The 25,365-nt window shown below is 33.5% G+C and overlaps 1 protein-coding gene across 4 annotated transcripts in view; it reads left to right on the top strand.

The window, feature by feature from the left end:
- The first annotated feature begins 2,019 nt into the window (after positions 1-2,019).
- Positions 2,020-25,365, top strand: part of LOC143252915 (sodium/potassium-transporting ATPase subunit beta-1-interacting protein 1-like) — a 36,386-nt gene continuing 13,040 nt past the window's right edge. For 3 of the 4 annotated variants that reach the window (XR_013029239.1, XM_076505768.1, XM_076505770.1), the window contains exons 1-2: positions 2,041-2,391; positions 24,263-24,400. Coding sequence is in view for 3 of the 4 variants with exons in the window: in XM_076505768.1 (XP_076361883.1) it covers positions 2,341-2,391; positions 24,263-24,400 (189 nt within the window). In the remaining variant the exon portion in view is untranslated. Of the gene's footprint in view, positions 2,392-24,262; positions 24,401-25,365 lie in introns of all 4 variants that reach the window. The other variant, XM_076505769.1, reaches the window with a different exon arrangement.

Here is a 25,365-nt window from a genome sequence, read left to right as displayed (position 1 = left end):
TATTTATTTTGATAGTAAGGAAGTCAGAAATGTAGGATATAATATACCCACTTCCATCCTGATCGTGTTTGGTTCGCTCTCCCCTTCATTGGCAAAGATATGTTTGCAGACTCACACTGCTAGAAATCGAGTTTCAATACCTGTGGTGGGCAAACCACAGATAGTCCGTTTGTGTACCCTTATGCTTATTTTTAAACAAACAATGAAATCTGAATTTGTTTGGTTCCATTTTTGAAGTTCAGTAACCAGCCCTGCATAGTTTTTTTTTTTATATTTAGCGATATATTTTTTCTAATACTTGTTTGTTTGTTGTTTCATAAGATGCAAACTAGGTTATAAAGCTTTATATATTATGTATAGAATAAGAATAAAATAGGCAGATAAAGATTTTAGAGACTGTTTAGTTACTGCCAGAGCGATGTAGGCGCTCTGCCTGTTGAGGAAAGGTTTGGTTTTATTTGAATTTCGCACAAAGCTACACGAGGCCTATCTGCGCTAGCCATCCCTAATTTAGCAGTGTAAGATTAGAGGAAAGGCAGCGAGTCATCACCACCCACCACTAGCTCTTGGGATACTCTTTTAGCAACGAAATAATGGAATTGACCGTCAAATTATAACGCTCCAACGACTAAGAGAGCGAGTATGTTTGGTGTGATGGCGATTCGAACCTGCAACCCTCAAATTAATAGTTGAGTGCCTTAACCACCTGTCCATGCCGGGCGTTTGTTAAGGAAAGATGACGACGAAAATAAGAAATAAGAAATTTCGATTTTGGCTATTTGCTAGTTTTCGACTTTTGGACGCTCTTGATAGCTGAAAAGCGGTATATAGACTGGAGACAGGGTAAGTATACCAGTTAGTTCTTCACTTCTAGCTTTTGATGACCTGTAAGGAATAAAATTCAGAAGACATTTTTATTAGTTAAATATAATATAATATAATATAATATAATATAATATAATATAATATAATATAATATAATATAATATAATATAATATAATATAATATAATATAATATAATATAATCGTCCGTGCCATACGTATATAGAGAGTGCTACGGCAGTCTCCAATTGGGATAAGCCTTCATAGAACAACTGCTATGTAACATTTGTCGGAAACTAAAGGTTAATGCAAATTTACGGCCTTTTGCATTATGTATTATACGACGTCAATTAACTAAATGTAGAACACCTCTACAAAAGATTTTGTAAGAATATGTCTGAACTCGATACAAGTACTCTCCTTGTCTGTTATAGAAGGGAAAATATGATAACTTTTAACTGAAACAATATTATTTTGTACTTGCTGGTACAAAAGCTATTTTCACAAGTGTGTGTGTGTGTGTGTTTTCTTGTAGCAAATCCACATCTGGCTATCTTTTCAGTCCACCGAGGAGAAATGAACCCCTGATTTTAGCGTTGTAAATCCGCAGACTTACCGCTGTAACATCGGGGGACTTTTCACAAATGTCCGTGTGCAACTGAAGCTCATTCGATTCTGTCTTTAAAAATAACAAAAAGAGTATTTCCTACAAAATGAACGAAGTATTTTATAAGACTTATTTAATTCTTGCTTGTTAGAAATATGTACAGGTGTCACTGATTTCTGTAATAACTGTGCATAAATGTATAGTAGTTAAAGTTTTTACTTTTCCTAGTCCTTTGTACTATTTATATCAATATTTCTTGTCTCCTTTGAATAAATTTTGTTTTTACCCAAAATAAAAATAAGTTAATGTTGACACATGACATAATTATACTTAAAATCTTCTCTTTTTTTTTTTATAATATAACAATTGGCATTCTTGACATCTTTAAGGCAGGAAGCAACGTTTTAATACCTGAAAGTAGTTTCCGCTGTGTATATTTACACTCAAATTTAACATATATTGTTTATTGAAATCCTTATTTTATGAATATATTAGCTATATTTATGCTAATAAATTTTATTAAAAGAACAAAATGGAAACTATAGATATTTCATCACATTGATTTCTGAGTTTATTTTTATAGCGGATTAATATATCTGTCGACCCAAACAAAGTGGTTATGCGTAGGATTTAACAAACACATCTGTACCATATCATGTTAAAGATGTGGAAGGGTGTTTGAGAGTTGTGTGTATTCGTAAAAATTTTTATTTATTTATTCAGTCTGTAGGCTATGTAATTTTTAGTCATGATGAACCATTTTGTATGAGAAAAGTTTATTTAAGCGTTCAACAAGTCAACTTAAACTGCCATCAGGCCTTGTATCAGTAGACTGTATTCGTTTATCGTCACTGAATTCAGAGGAATATTTCATAAACAGGAGTGAAAGAAGAATAAAAATACTATTACGATGGCGTCTTCGTCGAGATGTTATCTTTTGACGATCTGTATAATGCAGTTAGTAAGTCGATACTGAAATTTTATCAAATTTTTGTTTTCAAGTTTTAAGTTTTAACTTGAATAATAATGTCACTGACATAGTAAAACGTTTCAAACTGCTTTTCTTCATTTTCCTTAATGATATAAACAGGGTAATAATAACATATGTAAAGTAGTGAATCAGTAATATTTACTGATGACATGAAACTCTTGGACATTTCTAACTGACTGTACTGAAAATGTTGAAGTATTATGAGATAGCTAGTAAAAATTTGCAATTAGGATCATTGTTTTGCAAACGACTTAACTGTTTATTTACCCACATACTCAGGTTTCACTTAAAATCAAACTTAATAGTATTTTAATGTATACATTGTGCACCAAACTGGCTACAGATAACAAGGTCTTTCTTTCAATATTAGAACTTGTTGGGTTATCTGTGAATGTAATGCACAAGTCTTGAAATAATATTTATAGGATCACTTACAATGAATCAGTTATTATGGTATGTAAGTTATAATGCCTTATCCTGAAAAAGAGTAATGAGCTGATTGGTAGGTTGCAGATAGTGCAATACAACAGATCATTTTTTACAAATGTTTCTATATTTGACCTGTTTTGGGTTTCAAGTAAGAAAAAATAATTTTCTTGAGATTCTTCACTGCACACCTTGTGCATTGCACATACCTTTGTTGATGAAAGGTTTTTCTTGAGATAGTATTATGTTATGTACTTACTGGACACCTGTAGTGTAAGGTTAGTTGAAGAAAGATTTTTAGAAAATTGTTATCAGTCTTGTGTTGTAATATATAGTCATGGATGCACACTAAAAAAATTGGCACCACTGTCCTTTTTTCGTTTTTTTTTTCAGTCAGATAGTTTACTGGGTTCTCATTCGTATTAAACACGTGACTTAACATTATGATAACCCAAATGCATTACTTGCTATAGTGAAATAGTATTACATATTTACTATACTGAAAAATAATTTTCCAGGTATTTGTTGAACTTAATGAACCAGGTGATCCAGGTCTTCTTTTAATGCCTCAAAGGATACCTAGGAGTGTAGTATCATTGGTAAATTTTACTAATTACGCCCTTAACAATATTATTAATATAGATCACAGAAACCAGAAGGCCGAGGCATTTCACTAGTACAGTAACTGCTTCACATTTCATTTAAATTAACTAGTCTTTTTCTCCAATTCTTAGTGACGTGACTCTCTTAGTTAATCTTTTTTGGGGTGCTGTATTAATAGCTTTATGAAAATATTGGTATAAGGAAATGATTAGTGAAACAGTACTTCCCTTTGAGTAATTGATGTTGGTATCTTTTGAGATACCACTTTTCACTAAATAATTTTTTAAAGCTCCATTTGTCAGGCTGTCTTGAATTTTTCATAATATAAAAATAAGACAAATTAGTTTATAATTTCTAGGGCAACCTTTATAACCCATGTTAAAAATGTGAGTTGCACTAGCAGCTCTCCAGTTATTAGGTATCTTTCCAGAAATTGAGAGACAAGCTTGCATGCCTGATTGCTGACCTTTTATAAAAGCCTGTGTAAAATTTTGTCTGATGCTTTATTTTTAATTTTTTAGTTCCTACTTGCCACTAAGGAATTAACGTCTACACGATTGCAGTCAATTTCATTTTTCTCATAGAATGCTCAAGTTAAAAAATATTGCTGATGTCTTGTAAATGTTTAGTTTATTCCATATGTTTGAAGATAGAATAACAGATTTTTTAACATTAATGAAGTAATTGTATGAATGAGTAGAACAGTCAGACAAGAAAGTGAAGTAGCTAATTTGTAGAAAGTTGTGCGATAGAAAATGTACGTTTTAATTTATAAAAGTTGTATATAAAAAAAGTCTAATAAGAGTTAGATTTTATTTTTCTGAATATTATTTCAATAATAGTTTTAACAATTCTAATGTAGGTTTTGGATTTTGTGACCAGAACTGCTATTACCATTTGCAAAATATATGCAAATATATTGTTTACTGTTGAGAATGCATATATGTATGCTGATCTCATAACTTGTTTTTTTAGATGGTTTACTTTATGATAAAAATAAAAAATGATGAAGATTAAGAACCTTTCAAATACTCAGTATACTGAGTATCTGCATACATCTAATGATAGGATTGTGTAGGATTAAGTTTTAAAATCATTACATTATGAAGCAACTGGTCTTTCCTTTTTACTGACAGTCAGGATTAAAGAATTTAAGCATACAGTAGCCTAAATTCTTTATATGTTTTATCAGGAAAATTCTGTAACTTTATAAAACATTTAAGATTACAGTAGGCTAAATTCTTTATGTATTTTATGTAAGTGTCAAAAGATAGTTTCTTTTGTTAAGAAAGTTCTGGAAGAGTAAGAATTACTAAACCATGATGTTGCATAAAATTATAATCTTGCATCCTTTTCCATTTTATATTACTATGAAAAAATAAAGTAATTTGAGCTTTTGGTTTTAATCTGGAGTAATCTTTTTATATAATGAAGCCTCTCTTAGCTTAATTTTCATTAGGATTTATAGGAAGATAATATGCTACAATTGGACCTAGATTATGTGGAAGTACATTACTAGAGACAATGGAATGTAGGTCTAAACATACTTTAAAGGTTACTATATGTAAAAGAAGTTAAAGAAGTATTTGCTCTTGGGCTGAACTTCTCATCCCTTATTTAGGCTAATTGTTAGTGTGCATTAATCATCAACATACCACAGACAGAACTGCAGCTATTCTTGTTATGATGAACAGTCCACTTAATGGTAATATTCCTTACAGTATATCAAATATGTATTGGAAGTGGACAATTCTATTGAAGTACTATTTAAAACCTTTATCTATTAATTTTTCATGTTAGATTTTTAGGTTACTTTTTTTACAGTATTTGTTCTTAATTCAGAATAACACTGAATATCTTGAACAAAATCAAATATGATAAATATATTAAATTTAAAAATAATCTGTTGTGAAGTAAGAATAACATAAGCTCTGTTCAGTGTGTAGCAGTTCACCTGGAAGGATGTTATTTAAATAAAACTGACAGTTTGATACAGACTAACAAAAAACATCCTAATCTAGGGAATATTTGTAATAAAAATTTAAATCATGACAAGGATGATATAAATATAAAACTGAACAAATGAATACCAGATATGCTGTGTCTGATAGCAAAATTGGTTGAAAATTTACAAAGCAAGGATGAGAGCACAGTGTTGCCACAAAGTTTAAAATTCATTCAGTGCAGTGTGTATTTACATGTATTTTTCTTAAGAATTCTGGGTATAAAATAGATGTTTTTGAACTTTTCGTCCAACTTTTCGTGAAGGAACGTTATATTGCTTGGGAATGCATTAGTTATTTTAACTTGAATTATATCAGTGATTAAAAATCCTTTGCTTGTGAACATTGTAACTGAAAATGTTTACAGTTTTCGTAGTTTTGACAGCATATTTTATTTCTTTGTGTAACAGGATAAATGAATTGGTTACACAACTGAAGTTCCATATTTAACATCATAGGTACCGATTGAGTCACTTTGATAAGCAAAACTTCTATGTGAAAATACTAAAAAATTATTAAAATTGCTGTGAGAAATAATTGGTCAATGTTTCTGTCAAATAAATTTATTTTGTTAAATGTTAATAACAAATTATACCTTTTTCAAGGCATCATTCCATGAGTGTTAAATGTTTATTGATAATGATAATGTGAATTGTTTAAGTGAAAGAATCATTTTCAAAAAATAACGTAAATTAATAATTTCTTGTTTCTCGAAAATGAATCTGAAAAGTCAGAGTATATCATAATATCTAAGTGAAATAATTATTTTGTTAAAAAAAGTAATTTCAGTTATTTTAAAATTAATGATTACTTGTGTATAAAAAATATCTGAATTTTTTCATCAAAAAGTTGAGTGGAATACGTCAATAAATTACACAATTTTATACTGGCTTGTTATGTTAAACGTTTGATCCACCTCTTTCTGTATGATATGGTAATAACTGTTTTCCTGTTTATGTATAACATTGTCTCAGTTTAGTGTAACAAAAAGAACATTTAGAAATTTGCGAGTCGCACATTCCGAGTACTGTTATATATTCGTCGTTCGCCTACTTGTTGGCTTCCGGTCCACGTGAAACGAGTTTATTACGCCGAAACTATTTTTTTATTTTTACCGTCTCCAAAGAGTGTATTACGAATCCTTGTACTATGAAGCTGTGCGACTAATACGAGTTTTTATTACGTTTGTACTTGCTAAATTGCCTGTAGCTGTAGTTGTATAACAAATAGCCATTAAACTATAAGTTCGTTGTTTGGGCATTGAACCACGTATTTGATGCAATAGTTTACAACGAGTAAATGATGTAGATGTTTGTAAATATATGTATACACACACACACACTAAGAAAGTTGTTCAGTGTGCTTAAGAAATATATTGGAACGATTCCGTCTATTGGTTATTCTTGTTTGAGCTACAACTGCTTTTTCATTGCGTATAATTAGTCATATTTAATTATTTTAGCATAGAATAAGTTGCAGTCATAACTCATCGTTTAATATGTAGTTGTAACACATTTGGATAGTATTTCGTTTATTTTTGTGCATAATAGAATGACTGTAAAACTTTAAATGTAATTGAGTTTGTGTACTGCTAACATCTACACATGAAAAATATGCTGGATTTTAGTTTACCATTTAAAAATATTAAACCGTTCGCGTACTTTATAGTAAGTGTACTACTAACATCTACAGGGTGACCCGTAAGCCCCTTCCCATACATATATCTTATGTATCCAGTGTATTTGTGTGCTGTCCCTCGCTGCATCATATTATGCACAATACGCTCTTCAAGTGTAAATGGGCTTACATCTGCCGTATTTCCCTGAAAAAAAGAAACAAATTTATAATACATGCGTAATTGAATATAACATAATAACGTATGGATGGATAGGGACTTACGAGCCACCCTGTACAATGTATGTGAAAAACGTACTGGATTTTAGTTTAATGTTTTTAACTGGTTGGTTTGAATAGAAATTTTATACTGAAAATTTTCTTTGGGTATAGATTTTACCTAATTATATTTTATCGTTGATCACTATGTAATCCACACAGAAAAATAACTTGGCAATACTCTGATCATAGGGAAAATCCTTATTGTTAAATTTTTTGTTGCAAATGTCAGCAAAGGTAAGTTTATACTGATGAATTTATTAATTCTGACGTGATAGTTCAAGGTTACATCTAGCTCAAGAGTTGTTCGTTAAATAAGGTTCATGAATCTCATACGAAGGACGGGTGTAGTTGCAGAATCTCGCAAATGAAAAATAAATATGGATAAGTAAAAATGTTTTAGGTGAAAATGGAATGAACTAGGATCAAAATTTATCAGCGCGGAAGAAACTTTTTCAGAATTTCGAACTATCCCATGTGAAAGGATTGAACTGATTTCACAATACACATCCACTGTAGAGCTGACCAATAGAAAAAGGGCACTGGAATGCAAAAACATCTCTTCGAAGTGATAGTCGCGAGACATCTCCCAAGTGCAAGGAAAGCAGAACATAAAGCAGTTTTCCCATGAAACCGCAGATAAATTTCTAATCTGTTAAACTATAAAAAGTAACAATTTAACGGGATATACAGTGTTTTACACTATAACTTAGAATAATTTAAAAGCATTTTACTAAAGAAATACATATTATAGGAGAGTAAGGCGTGTAGTATGCTAATACTACAGTATAACATTTAAATCTGTTAAAATGAGTTTTGTATGTGTATATTTTAATATGTAAAATCTAAACACATCACAAAGGTTAATGAGAACTTTACTAGGAACATAACTTCACGTCTAAACGTTAATATCTTCTGATGGGACAGCAGTAAATTTACGGGCTTACAATGCTTCAATCCAGGGCTCGATATCCGTGGTGGACACAACAGATAGCTGAATGTTATTTTGCTCATTAACAAACTTTAACGTGTTTGGAGAACAAAACAGCAGAATTCTGCTTTGTTGCATCCTGTTCTGTTCTTATGTATGACTGGTGATCATCTCAGTCAGTTCGATCAGGGTTCACAAACGTACAAAAACTAGTACCCCGCTTAGCTTTGTTGAAGTATGAACCTTGATCATTTATAGGTTTCTTCTGCTGGTCCAAACTATGCTATACAATGTTCAGCCAATGTGTCAATGACTATAGTCAACTGTACTGAATTGATGACTGACATGGAAACTTTTGTTTTGTTATTTTGGGGTTGGTGGGTAGGTGTTATAGATTAGCGTATTTCTCCGGAAAGTAGGACTTTGGCCCTGCTCAAAGCATTTCCTAGATACATATCATTATTAGAATGTGGTAGGTAAAAACTGTGTGGGGTAACCTGGCCACAGTAGGAGATTTTCTGGTTTCATCTGATTTGTATGTATGTAATCTTTTGAATTTATAACTGCTAACTCCATTGCAGGCCAGACACTGTACTTTTGCTGGTTTTAGTTTTAGTATTTCTTTTTTTTTTTATATATCTTTAATTTACCAGACAGTTGATGTTGGATATATGTGACTGTTTATTGTGTTATTTCGTTTATTTGGTGATTTAATATTTTAACTTAGTTTTTCATCAAAGAGTTTAAAATAATTATTTTAAAGGTGTTAGTTGTGACAAGTTTGTGTCGTACGTTTTGTTTGCAATTTGTTTGTATGTATGTAATCTTTTGAATTTATAACTGCTAACTCCATTGCAGGCCAGACACTGTACTTTTGCTGGTTTTAGTTTTAGTATTTCTTTTTTTTTTTTATATATCTTTAATTTACCAGACAGTTGATGTTGGATATATGTGACTGTTTATTGTGTTATTTCGTTTATTTGGTGATTTAATATTTTAACTTAGTTTTTCATCAAAGAGTTTAAAATAATTATTTTAAAGGTGTTAGTTGTGACAAGTTTGTGTCGTACGTTTTGTTTGCAATTATATTCTTGTCGAGGCTTTACTAATATTGTTGACGTCACGCTACTCGAATTTTCTGTATTTTTATCGTCACATTTAAGAGAATGTTGTTAAATCAGTACCGTTCGCGTGCTTTACTGAAAAGTGAAGCCTCAGTGATCAACGCATAAATATAGACGACCAAGCGAGTGCAAGTTAAGAGAACTAAAGAAGCGAAATTAAGTTCAGTCAGAAACAAGTTGACAAATGTGAAATTAGCCGGCGTATGAGTAATTAACTTTAAAAGGCGATATTTCAAAGAGTAGAGAAAATTTGTTTGTGTTGTAGTTGAATCTAAAGTAGTTGAATCAACCTAAGTGGACTTTTGACAAGAAAAGAGAACTGTTTAGAGTTTTAGATACAATTGTAATATTCCATAGTGATAAGAAGTTTTGGACATATATTTGATTTGTTTTGAATACACTATTTTAAAACAAGTGGATTGTGTGCTTGTTATTTATTATTTGAACTTATCACCAACAAGTCAGACACCTAGTGTAGAAGAATTCTAGCCCACATATGCATAAAAACTTGACAGTTTAAAAATATTATCTGCTTTCAAGTTAGGTCTGGAGAAACTAGCAGTTATTGTATGAGTCATCTACATGTTCTATTCAATTTTTGTATCTTCATATTCAGTGTCATTCATCAACAGAATCTTCCTGTTTGTATAGGGTTTGTTGTCATGGCTGAGACTTTTGGTTTTGTGGCAGCATCATGTTTCAAACTTGACAATTCTATAGAAAACAAGCTCTGCAGCATTGTGATCTGATATGTGACTGTACTTGATTCTCTGAAGTTTGTTAGCTACTTTTAACTATGCATAATTATTTAAATGGTAAATTCATAGCCATGGAAACTGTGGCAAAAGTGTGCTTGATAAATACTACTGTCCCAAGTACTTCTTTCTTCATTGTACGATAACAGAATTTGTTTGATGTAAACTTGTATAACACTCTGTTCACAGTCTTAGACTTGTAACACACTTCCAGGTTTTGTGTCATTAACATGCATGTTTAAGATGGGTGGAAGATCACTTTACAGATAAGATAACCTGTAGACTTAACTTAGGCTCATTTCAGTATATTTATCTCCAGTCTATTTAGAGTTAGTTAATGCTGAGAATAGTACTGTTATCTCTGGAAAGTTGGCCACAAAAAGCATCTATAATATGGTGCAAAGCTGAGAAAGTTCTGGAATTTTCATGTTGGTAGGTTTTGGCCAGTCCAACAACATTTAGATTTTAGCATGATCTATAAGACCTATCTGTACTCGGAATTTATCTGAGAATCTATACATGTATCCAGATGAGAGAACATTTCTCTGGCTGTAGTTTCAGTATTTGTGATGGACGAGTGCATAGAGGGGTGGCACTGTTGGTTGATTATTATGTTCCCACTGTGTCTTTGCCACTCGACAACCCTTGGAGGACTTGGCCATCCATGTTTCCTAGGGTCATACCATCACTCTCTACCTGTTGCCTGGAGAGACATATAATCAATCATATCTTAATGATCTCATTTAACAGTTTCTGTTTCCCTTTTTAATCCTGGGGGATTTTAATGGACATGATCCCCTCTGGGGAAGTGCTGATATTGATAGAAGGGGTTGCTATGTAGAGCATATGTTCTCTGATCACAACCTTTCTCTTTTTAATACTGGTTCTTCTACTTATTTTCATGCACCTCATCAGTCCTTTACTGCTATTGATCTCTCAGTTTGCTCTCCTTCACTATTTTCCCATTTTTCATGGATAATTGACAATAATCCACAAAGCAGTGATAATTTTCCTATAATTTTGAGAGATCATGCAAACTGGGCAGCTGCTTAATGTATTCCTAAAACTTTGACGCGTTTCCACTATATCCTTGTCTGTGGTGGAATCCTGCCTGCTACATGGCACGGAAGGCTCAAAAATGGGCCTGGGATACTTTTTGTAGATATCCCACAGCCTTGAACAGCATCACTTTCCAGCAGGCCCATGCACGTGCTCGGTATGTAAGACGTCAAAGCCAGAAGGAATCTTGGATTAACTTCATAACCAGCATATCTTTTACCGCCAGTTCCAAATTCGTATGGGATAAGGTTCGAAAGGTGGGTGGGCAATATATTCTGTCTCCCTCTCGATTTTGCTCTCTGATGGCCAGGAAGTAGCTGTTACCTGAAGCATGACCAATACTCTAGGTGAAAGCTTTTGCCAAGTATGTGGCACTACTGCTTCTTCCTCCATTTTCTTAGCTATCAAGACATGGGCAGAGTGATTACCTTTTTCCTTTTGAGGTGATTGTCTCTATGACTATAATTGTCTCTTTACATTGGTGGAACTCAAACTGGCTGTTCATTGGTCTGCCAGTACATCAGTTGGACCTAATGATGTACACTATGAAATGCTGCACCATCAATCTCCTGCTTCTCTTGCTGTTTTTTCTGACTGCTTTTCACTCGATTTGGCAGGAGAATGTTTTCCTGATGCCTGGTGCCAGGCTATTGTCCCACCTTTCTCTAAGCCTAGGAAGGATCCAAAGATTCTATCAAACTACCGTCCAGTTGCTTTGACGAGCTGTCTTTGTAAGAGGATAGTTAATGCTCGTCTTGTTTGGTTCTTCAAATCAAACAACCTCCTCTTGCCCACCCAGTGTGGATTCCAACAACAGTGCTCCAACGTCAATGAGAGAAGCCTTTCTCAAACGACATCTTGTATCAATATTCTTTGACATTGAGAAGGCTTATGATAGAACATGGAGGTCTCGCAGTTTGCAAGACCTCCATACATATGGGTTACGTGGTCTTTTGCCCATTTTTATTAAAAAATTTTTAATGGACAGGAGACTCCAAATTCATGTGGGTTGGACACGTTCCCATTCTTTTCTACAGGAACTTGGAGTCCCTCAGGGCTGTGTTTTAAGTGTCACACTTTTCAGTGTAAAAATTAATGCAATCATTGAACAACTTTATCTCACTGTCACAAATGGGATTTATGTTGACAACTTTCATATCTCATGTCAGTCGTCAAACATGAGGTATATTGAGAGGCAGATACCAACTGCTTTCAGTCGTTTACTGAAGTGCACCACAGAGAACAGCTTTAACTTCTCTCTCTTAAACTGTTTGCATGCACTTTTGCCACTGTATCCATGAAGTTGTGCTGTCAATGGTCCCTGAGACAAAGTTCTTGGGGCTTATCTTTTTTACCATAAGCTGACCTTTATACCACACATCAAGCAGCTACGGGTCAAAGGTACAAGAGCACAGTACTCTTCCACCACTTGGGGAGCAGGTCGATGTTCTGTGGTAAAGATATATCATGCTTTTATTTGATTGAAACTCAACTATGGATCACTTGTCTGTGGCTCTGCCAGGACGTCGGCCTTAAAGATGCTGGACTCCATTCATCATCGAGGACTTCGGCTCTGCACCAGGGCTTTCTCCACTTTTCCAGTTCAGAGCTTTTACATGGAGTCTCGTGAACCGTTTGCAACCGTGTTTACTATATGCTTCGAAACTTAATTCCTTACTAAAGCATCCCACCTGGGGTTGTGTTTTCTTTTTTGGTGGGCCATACTTTTTCAGAACAGATGATCTGCCATTACTTCTTTTTGCCTTAGTATCCAGTGCAGTTGGATGAATTGGATCTGTCCTTGGATAACACTGCTGTATTCACTGGTCAGCCCATCCGACCATGGCTTCGTACAATCCCTAAATGTGACGTATCTTCAAGTCATCTGAGAAAAGCAGACATTCCCAATTGGAAATGCTGTCTGCTATTTGCTGAACATCTTTCAAACCATCCTTCCATTCCTGTTTATACAGATGGTTCAAAATCAGGTGACTGTGTGGGCTGTGCTATGGTTTGTTGTGGTTCGGTGGTTGCATGCAGAATTCCTCGACAGCTTCTGTGTTCATTGCTGAACTGTACGTCATTTCTCTTGCCCTGGATCGTATTAAAGCTAAGTAGTGCTGAAATTACACTATTTATACTGACTCGCTTAATTCTCTACTGACTATGGAATTGCTTCTAGTTATTTCACATACTGTTGTCACTGATATTGAAAACCAACTGGCCCATTTCTCTTCAACATATATTTCTATCCAGTTTTTTGGGGTTCTGGACTACGTTGTTATTTGCAGGAACGAGCTTGCCAACACTGCATCTAATGTATCTGCTCTGGCACCATCTCTGCTGTTTCCAAATAAAACCCTATATTGGACTTTGGCCATATTGCTTCCATAAGGATCAGAAAGAGGAAGCTGTTTTAACTAGACTATGCATTGGTCACAGTTTTTAACTCATCATTTTCTTTTATCTGGTTTTGGTGCATCAAATGTGTTGTCGTTGTAACACTCAGGTTGCAATAAGCCACATTTTACTGTCTTGCCATCATTACGACTCTCAACGACAGCATCATTTTAAACATGTTCTATTCAAAGGTTTATCGATAACATTAGACAGTGTTATTGATGATGGTGACACTATTGACGTTGGAAATGTTGTTAGTTTTTAAAGGCCATTAATCTTTTTTAATGCTATTTAAGTTTTTAATTTTACATTAGATCTTTTTATTGTGATTCCCTTTTACGAATCAAAGTCCATCTAGTTTGATTTGAAATTAGAAAATGGCATTAACATCAAATAACTTGAAACCAGGACTGGAAAGGGCAACTTCTAGTGAATAACACTGCTGTTTTAACTACCCGTTAGTTATCCTGGCAAGTTGCTATTAAAATGTTGCTACAAGTCTTTTAAAACATTTATTACTTTACTTTTAGAAAATGGCCATCATGTCAAATAACTCGAAACCAGGACTGAAAAGGGCGACTTCAGGTGACTGGCGGTGGTTTTTAAACTTACCTGTTAGTCTTCCTGGCGAGTTATGATGATTACAATTATGCTACAGAAACTCCTTTACAACTTGTATTACTGTAGTTTTTCTCTTACCACTGTAGAGTAGATGTAAATGTTGGTTTTAATGCTATTTATGCTGTTTATTTAAACTTTGTTTTGTTTTACCTTAATTTTCTTTTATGAATTAACTAAATTTACTTTAATTTTAACTTTTTACCAGATGTTTGGTGCAGATAGCCTAGCTGTTTTGTGCCATGAAACACTAGAACAACCAACCATGAACCACCTGATTCAACTTAAAACATTAGTCAGGGGAGCTTTTCTCAAGTGATATCTTCTTGTGTCTGTTTTTTTCACATTGAGAAAGCTTATGATATTATGTAGAGTTATGGCATTTTGTGATAACTCCTCTTAAATGGGTTGCATGGCTATTTGCTCATTTTTAGCTCTTGTCATTCGTTGAGCATGAGGCTTATGAAGCAGCAGCTACAGACTGCCCTCAATCATGTACTGAAGTGGACCACAGCTAATGGTTTTACCTTTTTCATCTAAAATCGTCTGCATGCACTTTTGTCACCTGTGGGGTATTCACATTCATTGTGAACTCCATCTCAGTGAAGTTGTTATTCCTGTGGTCCCCGAGTTCTTGGGGCTTATATTTGAACATAAGCTGACTTTCATTCCACACATGAAGCAGCTATGCATCAGATGTACAAGGGCAGTGAACATCCTCAGTGGATTGATGTTCCATAATAAAGATCTATTGTGCCTTCATTCAACTGAAACTGGATTATGGATCCATGGTCTTTGGCTCTGTTAGGACGTAGGTCTTCAAGATGTTGGACTCCATTTACTATCTGGGGCTTCAGCTCTGCATGGGAGCTTTTTGCACTTCTCCAGTCCAGAATTTGTACACTGAATCTTAGTTGTTTGGAAATGTTTTTTTTACTGCATCCTTGAGAACTTCGATTCTTGCCCCACCATCTCATCTGGGGTTGTGATTTCCTTCTTCATTGGGCCTTGCTTTTTCAGAATAAATGGTCTACCATTGTTCCTTTTGGCCTTTTTATCCCAGCATAGTTCGCTGAATTGGGTCTTTCTTTGGATGAAGTTTCTTTCTACACAGGCCAGGCTTCCCCACCATAGCTTATTACTATCCTCAAGTGTGACCTATCTTTGAGTTATCTGAAGAAGGTGGTTACTCCTGATTGGAAGTACTGCCTTCTATTTGCCGACCATCTTTCAAACCGTCCTTCTATTCCCATTTATACAGATGGTTTGAAATCAGGGGTGTGTGCACTCTATCATAGTTTGTTGTGATTCTGTGGTTGCACACAGGATCCACTCTACAGTTTGTGTTCAGTGGCGAATTGTATGCTATTTCTCTTGCCCTTGATCACGTAGAAGCTTATGAAGCGCACGAACTGTACTATTTATACAGCTTCCTTTGTTCTCTACTGGCACAGGAATCTCTTTACGTTAGTTCTCATCCTATTCTCGTCGATATTGAAAACCGACTGGCCCATTTCTCTTTATTATCTGCTTCTATCCATTTTTTTCTGGATACTAGGCCACACTGGTATTTGCGGGAATGAGCTCACTGACACCACAGCTAAGTCCGTATGCTCTAGCTCTATCACTGTCATGCCTATTCCATACATGGACTATGTCCCTGTATGTAAGGTTTGGCTCTGCACCAGTTGATAGTCGACTTGGATTTTGCAACGTGATCATTAGCTTTTCGAGATAAAACCTTCTATTGGACTTTGGCCATCTTGCTTCCATACGGATCGGAAAGGGGGAAGTTGTTCTAACTAGGCTATGAATCGGTCACATTTTAACTAATCGTTTTCTTTTATCTGGTACTGATGCACTAATGTGTGGTCTGTGTGACACTGAAGTCACAATTGTCCACATTTTACTGTTGTACCGCGTTAGGATCGTGAGCATGGGCACCATTTTAGACATGCTTTTACCATGGGTTTATCCCTGACTTTGGACAGTGTCGTTAGCGAAGGTGACTGTCCACCTTACAAATGTTTTTAATTTTTTAAAGACCATTGATCTTTTTAATTTCATTTAAGTTTTATCAGACGCTGGGCCACTGTTTTTGTCTTAACTTAATTTTCCGTTACCTTATAATTCTTTCACTGTTATCTTTTTTTCTTTTTTTTTTACCGGCTATATGGCGCAGATAGCCTAGTTTCTTTGCGTTGTAAAACACCAATAAACAAAAACTGATTCGAGGGTTTTGTGTTGAATAAAGCAGTGCTGTTATAGCAGTCAATGTCTAAGATGAGACCCCAAACTCTACAACTGTTGAAGTCTGACATAGCTTTGTTCGAGTGCTCTGGATGGAAAACAAGTATGATAACTTGTGTAATTTACCTATTCATTGTTTTTAAATTAAGTGTGAGATATTTACATCCAAAATTATACTTGAAACAGTGTGATTTTTAAAATGCCTTTCAAGGAAACAAAACTTTATTTTGAAGATTTGAAATGTCTTTGTTCTAGCAAAGAAAGTTTTACTACAGTTATGGAGATAAGGTTAGAAATAGTAATGCTGAATATGCGAAGAAGAAAAATTAACATTAACTATTGATCCAGCCAAATAAAGAACTACAACCCTGACTAGATGGAAGAAAAACTGTAGCAAAGATATTAGCAAATCCAGGAATTGTCGAGAGATAGCTTTAAAAACAGCTCCAAGAACGATAGGCCTTGATCCCAGTCACTCATGAGATTTAGCACCAATAAATGCTGTACGAAGAATAAGTCTAGAGTCCAGTGGTTTTCGAGACTTAGCACAAAAATAAAAAAAAACTGAGACAGTTATAAAACATTTTATACAAAAAAATTATGAAGTTGAAATGAGATCACCAAAACGTAGTGAAATAAGGAAAGAATGGACGCTGAATGTTTAACTGAAAACTAAGTGAGGATATGTTTATGCCATCAAAACTCGCATAAGAGTTTCCTGTCTCTGATATCAGACAGGCTATATATTTTTACAGGGAAGATTTGCCAAATTCTGATAAGTTTGACGAAGAACCTCATCGATGGAAGGCAAGTTGGCTTGCTGTACCTTTCCTGGACAACCCTCAGATACTGCCTGACTGTTTAAAAATGTGTTTCAGTGTACTAGATATTTTGGTTACTGAAACTGTTTGCCACACGATCACTTGAGTTGTATGCAAATCAACGAAAGACTGAGTGCTCCAACTGTATTTAATATATGACGATTATGACACTGCTATCAACATCGAAATTGCATACAAGGAGAATGGAGCATGTGCTTACATGTACATACACATATGACAGCCGATGATTGAAATATCTAATGTACTGTTGTTGTACGGAGTTGTTTAAGTAATATAATTTGACAATTAATATCTACACTGCAGTACTACAGTAACTTACTATAATAAAGCTTACGTATTCATGCTAATTTATATCTAGTTCCCCATGCAGTTTTATAAATTAATGACTTGACTTCATATTCAATGTTTGTGGATTTTATGTGAATAGCCACACAACTATGTAAGCTATATTGCATGCAAATTTATTTCCAGATTTAATCTTGTATCACCGATCTTTTACAATTTTCTCTCTCTCTCTCTGTGCGTGCGTTAGGGCATGATTTTTGTTGCGTGTGGTGGGTTCTGATCTCGTAAATTAACCCCACCCTTCAAACATTCTGCGTACGGGCCTGACATGTATAATATTTTAAATTAAATATGTACATTTAAATCTTATTAGCATATATAAAGGTATGTTAAGTTTTTATTACAGTATGTTTGATATATGATATAAATATTCGGAAGTAGAATTCTTATTTAAAAAACACGTTTTACTGGTATGTTTAGTAGATCCTTAATTAAAACGTATAAAATACTTTAGTACTCCTTTCAACATAGAATACTTTTAAGTAATTATTTCGTTTTTACGGTATATTGGCCATCTGCATTTTATTATTATTATTATTACTTTCTTTACGGAAAATAGTTTACTACCTGCATGGTTCGCACTTTTCGTTAACCTTACCCTGGTGCAAAGCCCTACATAAATTTGGCTACTGAGCTTTTGTAATTCGTACGTGGATGGGTTCCACTTGTAACGTTACTTTAGGAGGTATTTCGTGCTTGAATACCGAAATAGTTCCTTGTCTGTGGTGCGAACATATAAAACATTTTAATTCACATGCTTAAATTGACTACTGCTTTTGATACATCACTGTACACTCATATGTATGTAATTTATCAAGTGTGACATACTCGTAATCTTAATGGGACTTCGCAAGTACTAAATCTGATACGCGACTTGAGAAAATTAGGAACGTTTTCTCATGGAATTTCATTAACATAGAGGACATAATACGTAGTTAGAGTATACATATATGTAATACTGTGTTACTAGCTAACTCAAGATTTAACCAAGTATTTGCTTTACACGAGTGCCATCTGCTTCCGTGTTTTTATCATACAAGTCTAGTTAAGTTTACTATTAGCATTGCGTGTATTTGTGTGCATATAGTTTGTGCACAAACATAAATAAATGTCTGTATCATTAATTTCACATAGTTTATTTGTATTGTAAATAAATTGGTGGGTAGAAATTAAGACATTATTTACGTAATATTTTGTTTGTGCGCATGTACAAGGATTTTTCCTGTTAGCTTTTCATTTCTAATTCTGCTTTAATCTAAAACGTTATGTAAATGTTATAAATATACAAGAAAACAGCAGCATTTTACTCGTTAAAGCTCTCAACGAGATGAAAAAGCAAAGGCTGATTTGCATAAAGCTAATAGAACCCAGCATATTATTTTTTTCTGTTTCAAGACGCCTCTTGGAAATAAATTTATCATATGTGCACAGTGGTTCTGGTGGTTCCGTGTTGACACTTCAGATGAGTAAACCCGCTAGTACTTGCATCAGCCAAACGCTGACTTTGCTGGTAGAGGTTTTTACATTTCCGGTTGATAAGTGAAGATATGTGGTCTTACTGGAGGACGTTTGGCAAGGTCATTTCTTTGTCTGTTCAGGGTTTGCGTATTTGCTTTGTGAATGTGCAGAAAATATTTCTTTCTTTTTGGTTAAATAACGTTGTCTCACAGCAGTTTTTGCAAAAATTTCCCGTAAGATGAAGAAAAAATATCATAAAACAACACAATGCCTTTATAATGACAATGCTACAGACTGATGCTCATCTTTATCTCCAAACTTTATATAAACGTGTGTGTGTGTGTATATAAATATAAACGTATGTTTGAATATTTTCCCAGCTATTAACTTTTTTTTTTACAATGATTTCAAGTGAAAGTAGGGATTTTTAGTACATACATATAAATTTATAGGTACACCAAAAAATCATCCATTTCTGGCACCTACAGTAAATATTTCAATTCCTAATTTGAATACACACACATGAAAATAAGAATTTGGATGATATATATAGTAGTTGTAGAGAGAGTCTTATTTAAATCGGTTCTTTTCTGAGATAGTTTCTAGCTACCTTTTTGTTGTATGAAATATATTTAGTTTTTTATATCTGTAGGGCTGTATTTTGGCAATAATCTTACCTTTAAAGACTTAAATTTGGAGGGAGGACTAAAATTCATTATTATAAGAAAAATAATCTAAACTTAAAGTACTTCATTATGGTTTATTTAGTATATTATTAAGGTTCTCTACAGGCAGCTGTCTGTGTTTAATTGAATCTGTAGGGTAAGAATAACTCTTCTGAAGTTGGGTAAAATAATACTGCATGTTTTGCTACCTTCAACAGAACTGTATTTACTTGGTTATATCATGTATTTGTAATAAACAGTCTTTCTCTTAACAGTGTCAATTATATGTAAATGATGTAGTGCATCTATGTAATTTGCCACTTAGTAATTCAAAGGGTCTACTTATACTTTATAGAATCTATAATTATTTTTATACATATAAAGCTGAAATGTACATGTGTATTTTCTGTTTACTTTTACGTATATTTTCTGTCACGTGCACAGAAGTGTTCTAGCAGAAAGTTTTTAGCCATTACACATTCCTTTAGGTTACAATACAAAAGACAGTCACTTTTGTTTTAAGTGTAACTTCTGTTTTTAGCTGTTATGAATCTAAATGAAAACAGTGTTAAAATATTACACCTTGTACTTATTTTATGATATTTTTTGAATAGTTTATATTGTGATAATATCAATAAAACAACATGAAAATAATCTGTTTATTCCATTTTAAATTTTGTTTATATGCTTTATCCAGTTATGTTCAGTTGCTTATTTGATAAGAAATAACATTTGTTGTATTTAATCATTATTTGAGTTTTGTGGCAAGGTATCTTCTTCATATCTGTGTAAAAGTTCATCAAGAGTTTTACAGAGTTTTTATTTTACATTTAAATTCCTTGTTTTCTCTAACATTGTTAGTATGTCACTAGGTTTATGCATCAAGTGTCTAAAAATGTAATAAAAGAATTTTGTATCTTTTTTTTAATTGTTTGAAATGTGTAATATGAATTTTAACTATGCGAATACTATAGCATAATTTAATAAGTTTGCATACAAATACATTTATTATGTACAAGTAATAAAAAAAATTGTTTTGAGAAAAATAAAATTTATATAAAGATGGCAGTGCCAAAAAGTACAGAAACAAGTTAGGGATGAATACACAAGACCATGCAAAAATATCTACATAAGCAATCAAATCTGTCCAAGAAAAACTTTTATCTACAACTAAATATTGAATTTCTTTCATTTGCATGAATTTAGATTTGCATAAAAGTATTTAAACTGAATAATGATACAGAGTCTTACAAAGGCCAATTTCCATAAGTTTGTAATATTGACTTACTCACGCAGTGGTTGCAGTGGTTCTTAACCTTTTTCATCGTTTTAACCCTGAGACTCTCCAGGGTATTACCGTGACCCACATAATAATTTTTGTAATGGTGAACTTTGTGTAAAGGTAGAATAAAACAAAATTATATAAAGATCCTAATTTATTGAAAATGTTAAAAATAAATGACCTTGAGAAATGCTACAAGTGCTAAATAAATGAAAAATTCATGGAATTAATGATCATACAAAACCTACTTATTCACTCAGTGTGAGGGTTGATATAATATATATATAATGAGAAAATATACTAAATACGATGGAAACTTTGATTTTTAAATTTTAAGTGATGTATTAATATTATATAGTTAAAAAATTTAGGCATTCAAAACATTGTAATATATGAAAAATTTTACTCAAAATTAAACAGTTGGTTGTGAAACAAGCATCTCGACATGGTTCAACTGCCGCACTTTACAACTGTCTTTACAGGCACTTGCCACAAAAACTACAAACTGCTCTGTGATTTCCCCAATAATTCCCAAACCTTTTGTGACTCCCCCCCCTCGAGAAACTTCAAATGACCCTCCAGGGAGTCACTACCCCCAGGTTAAGAACCACTGACTTAGTGGGTACTTACAGGGATTTATGTTTGGTTTTGTGTATTCATCCCTACCTTGTTTCTGTACTTTTTGGCATTGTCATCTTTACATCATCCTTATTTTTCAAAACTTTATTTTACTTGTTTCCTCTCTTCTTTTTTGTTCTATTTAAACAATACCATAGAAAATCTTATAATGAATGGCTGTTGCTGTAAAGGAAGCAGCATTAGCCTGGTGAGATGAGTTCATTTGACAGATATCATGTGTTGAAGCCAGTAAAAGGCAATGCTGCTTTGGCAATCCCCAAAGTAAAGTATAACATATTGATTAATTTGTTGCAGTAATTTACATCCTAAAGCATTGGTGAGCTAGCCCTTCTGATGCCAGAAAATGAATAATGAGCAGAACATTTGGCTGTTATGCTACTTGCCAGTTCTCTACTTTAGCAATAACTGTTGGATAAACTGAAGGTTTTAATATTTTTTGAAAACCTTAAATACCTAAGTTACGTGTTTAAACAAGTGTGTTACAGTGTTATAAGAGAAATTTGGGACTATGATGAGTGATAAATCATATGCAATGGCCATTCTTTTCTTAACTCATCCCTGCTAAAGCACTACTATGCTTAGTTATATTAGTCAGTGGTGAAAATGATTGAAATCCAGATAGCTTTACATTTCTAGTTTTAGTTATACTCTGCATTGTCTTCATTTTGAGCTTACTTACTGAGAATGTGTATTTTATTTCGATTTACAGCCTTTACAGTAAGTAAGATAAATTTTTAGAACAATTATGACCTTTTAATTGAAGGTGCAGTCATTATCAAGTACTTGAGTAGGGTGTTAGTGTTTTGTAGGTGTAGGTGGTGAGTACTCTTTTCCTTATATAGAATGGACAAAATATTCTTCATGCTACCTGATTTTGGAATGAATGAATCCATCACATGCAGTTCACCCCTCTGGCTGGTTTTTCTCCATTCTACCTGTGCCTATGTGTTGGTTCCTTGGTAGTCTGGTGTTGGATCGTGCTGCTAAGTTTTGGACTGGAGTTGATCAGCCACATTTTCACTCATTCATCCTATTATTATCCAAATATCAAGTTTACAGAAGTCCTGGTGTTAGTTGTGTACTGGGTCTGCACACATGTGCCCTGTATTGGTTGTCAGAAGGGAAGTTGATTTTTCTTTTGTTGATCATCCTCCTACAGCAGACCAGAAAAAAAAACAACAACAACAGATGCTACCTGGTTTTTGATTGGAGTTTACCAATCGAATATAGTCTGATGCACCCAACCACTCTGTACCATTTGGTGTGTCAACTTACAGATTGAATGTCATCTTTTTCTCTGATTCAGCAACATGTATCTTTACAATGGGCAAAAAGTATACTTGGTGTGGTCTTCCATGGGTGTGGCCTTACACATTAAGAAATCATGCTGAATGGGTTCTGTTTTGGTGTCTTCTAAAGAGTTTTCATGTAGGAACCATTTGCCTTCACCATTTTAATGTGGGACTCTAGCTATTACACGAGAAGTAGTAAGGTATTGTTTCAGAAGTTAACATTTTCCTACATTGAAAATGTATTTCCGATAGATAAGTACCTTTCATTCATCCTCCACACTTTTGGTGCATAATTTTGCCCAATCTCAAAAGTGTTAACAGTGCTTTATATAGTGGAGAGGAAATTAGTTCTGTTAGGTGGGTAAGTCACACCATGTTAGTGAAAGAATGTTGTATGCTTATTTGCATGCTTCAGTGTAGCTTTAAAATATGCAAAGGTGAGTGGGAGTATCAAGGCTAGTGACAATCTAAAATTGTGCACACAGAGAAAGCAGTACAAGTCAAGATAAGCTATTGTGTGAATGGAAGTAAGAATCTATCAGAAATACATTTTTTATTTAGGAAAATGTTACTTTTACCCTATATTACTGATTTAAGGACAGTTTGTAACAGAAGATAGTCAATACCAGGTATGCTATACAGAGATACTGCAAGAAACTATATATGTATTTCAGGCACTGTAGAGAGGACTGCTGATAAGGAGGGTAAAGGGGTGAATTATCCCTGGGCCCAGGTTGTTAGGAGGCCTGATAAAAGCTCCTCAAATTGATTTTTCAGAGTATATTAAAACTTTGCCATAAAATAAAGGCTCAGAAAAATGCATTTTATAGTAAACATATATTATGAGGGCCCAAATGTACATGATCCCTCCCCATACAGACCTATTATATATTGCATCTTGATTTAGTTGCAACAAATAATAAAATGCAAGTGCACACATGCATAATGATGCTTTCAGCTTCAGAATGGATTTTTTTATGCATTAAATTATATGATGGCATGTTATTTTGAAATAAGAATAATTTGTATTTACTTAAGAGAGAATGGTAAAGGTAAAATAAATATAAATTTCTTGGAACAAATAAATTGTAAAAGTAATTTTTTGTTGTTGTTGCTATTTCAAGACATTTGTTTGAATTGGTGAATGCAGCACTTCTGTGAAGAAAGAGGCACAGTGTGCTGCTACACTACAACTTTTGTTAATACTTAGTAGTAGCAGTATTTGTACATTTGATTCTATGTTGTTGTTTTTTCAGGTTGTTACAATTCAACGTCAGGTCTTTGACTTTCTGGGGTACATGTGGGCCCCCATTATAGGCAATTTCTTCCATATTATAGCTGTGATATTAGGTTTTTTTGGAGGTTATCATTGTCGTCCAAAGTATCTAACAGTGGTGAGTTCAAGTTTATGAAATTTATATTCAAACCATAAGTTTTTGGGAACTTTAAGAAGAGAATTAACCCAGAATATATATTGTATTTAAACTACATACATAAAGTATGTACAAATATCTGTATCTTTACATTAGTAGTGTCAGTAGTGTATTTCTAACATTGTGTATATATGCTCAGAATTAAAAATTATTGTTTCAGTACAAGATTTGCTATTTCTCTTCAAACAGCTAATTGGAGTTTTTATCGTGTTACATGAGTAGTGGAATACTTAAACAAGTAATATTTATTACTACAGAATAATACAGAAACTTGTACAAAATGGAAGTCAGCAAGAGTACCATCTGCATTACATGTATTTCATTAGCAGAAATGTAGGAGGCAAATTAAAAATGGGGGGGACATGTAATATATTTTTCTCCCCAGTACTCAGTATGGGGTCTGGAGCTTGTCATAGGGCTCTCGAAGTAATTTGGTTTCTGGATTAAATTTTGTATATTCTCCTTTTTCTGAGAGTAATTTTTCCAATTTTGCTGAATTTTTACTGGGAGACATTAAACTGGTTAGCTTTTTGACATGCATATTTTAAAATGTTTAGTTTTGTGCACATATGACACAGTTATTGGTCAGATTGAAAAAAACATTTAATGTTGATTACATGATAGTAAAACATACCTAATCATGAAGATAGTATTTTAAGTTTAATTGCACATCAAATCAAGTATATGTAAAAAAAAAATCATAATGTAAAAAGTGCCATATATACTAAGTATGATGTACTATTTTGTAAATTAGCTTGTACCAATGTTTTAATGGAGAGTAATTAGAATAATGATGACAATAATAATAATAACAGGTTCTCCAATAAAATAGTAATTTGACTAAGTTTAATTTACTTTAATGTACTGTAAGTTTATGTTCAAGATTGTTCATATGTAAAGGTGTAATTTTTTGTCATTGTACTGTA

This window comes from Tachypleus tridentatus, chromosome 6 (genome assembly GCF_004210375.1).
Source record: "Tachypleus tridentatus isolate NWPU-2018 chromosome 6, ASM421037v1, whole genome shotgun sequence".
NCBI classification, from domain to species: domain Eukaryota; kingdom Metazoa; phylum Arthropoda; class Merostomata; order Xiphosura; family Limulidae; genus Tachypleus; species Tachypleus tridentatus.
The sequence above is the reverse complement of the archived record's forward strand: the minus strand, read 5'-3'. Positions and strand labels throughout refer to the sequence as shown.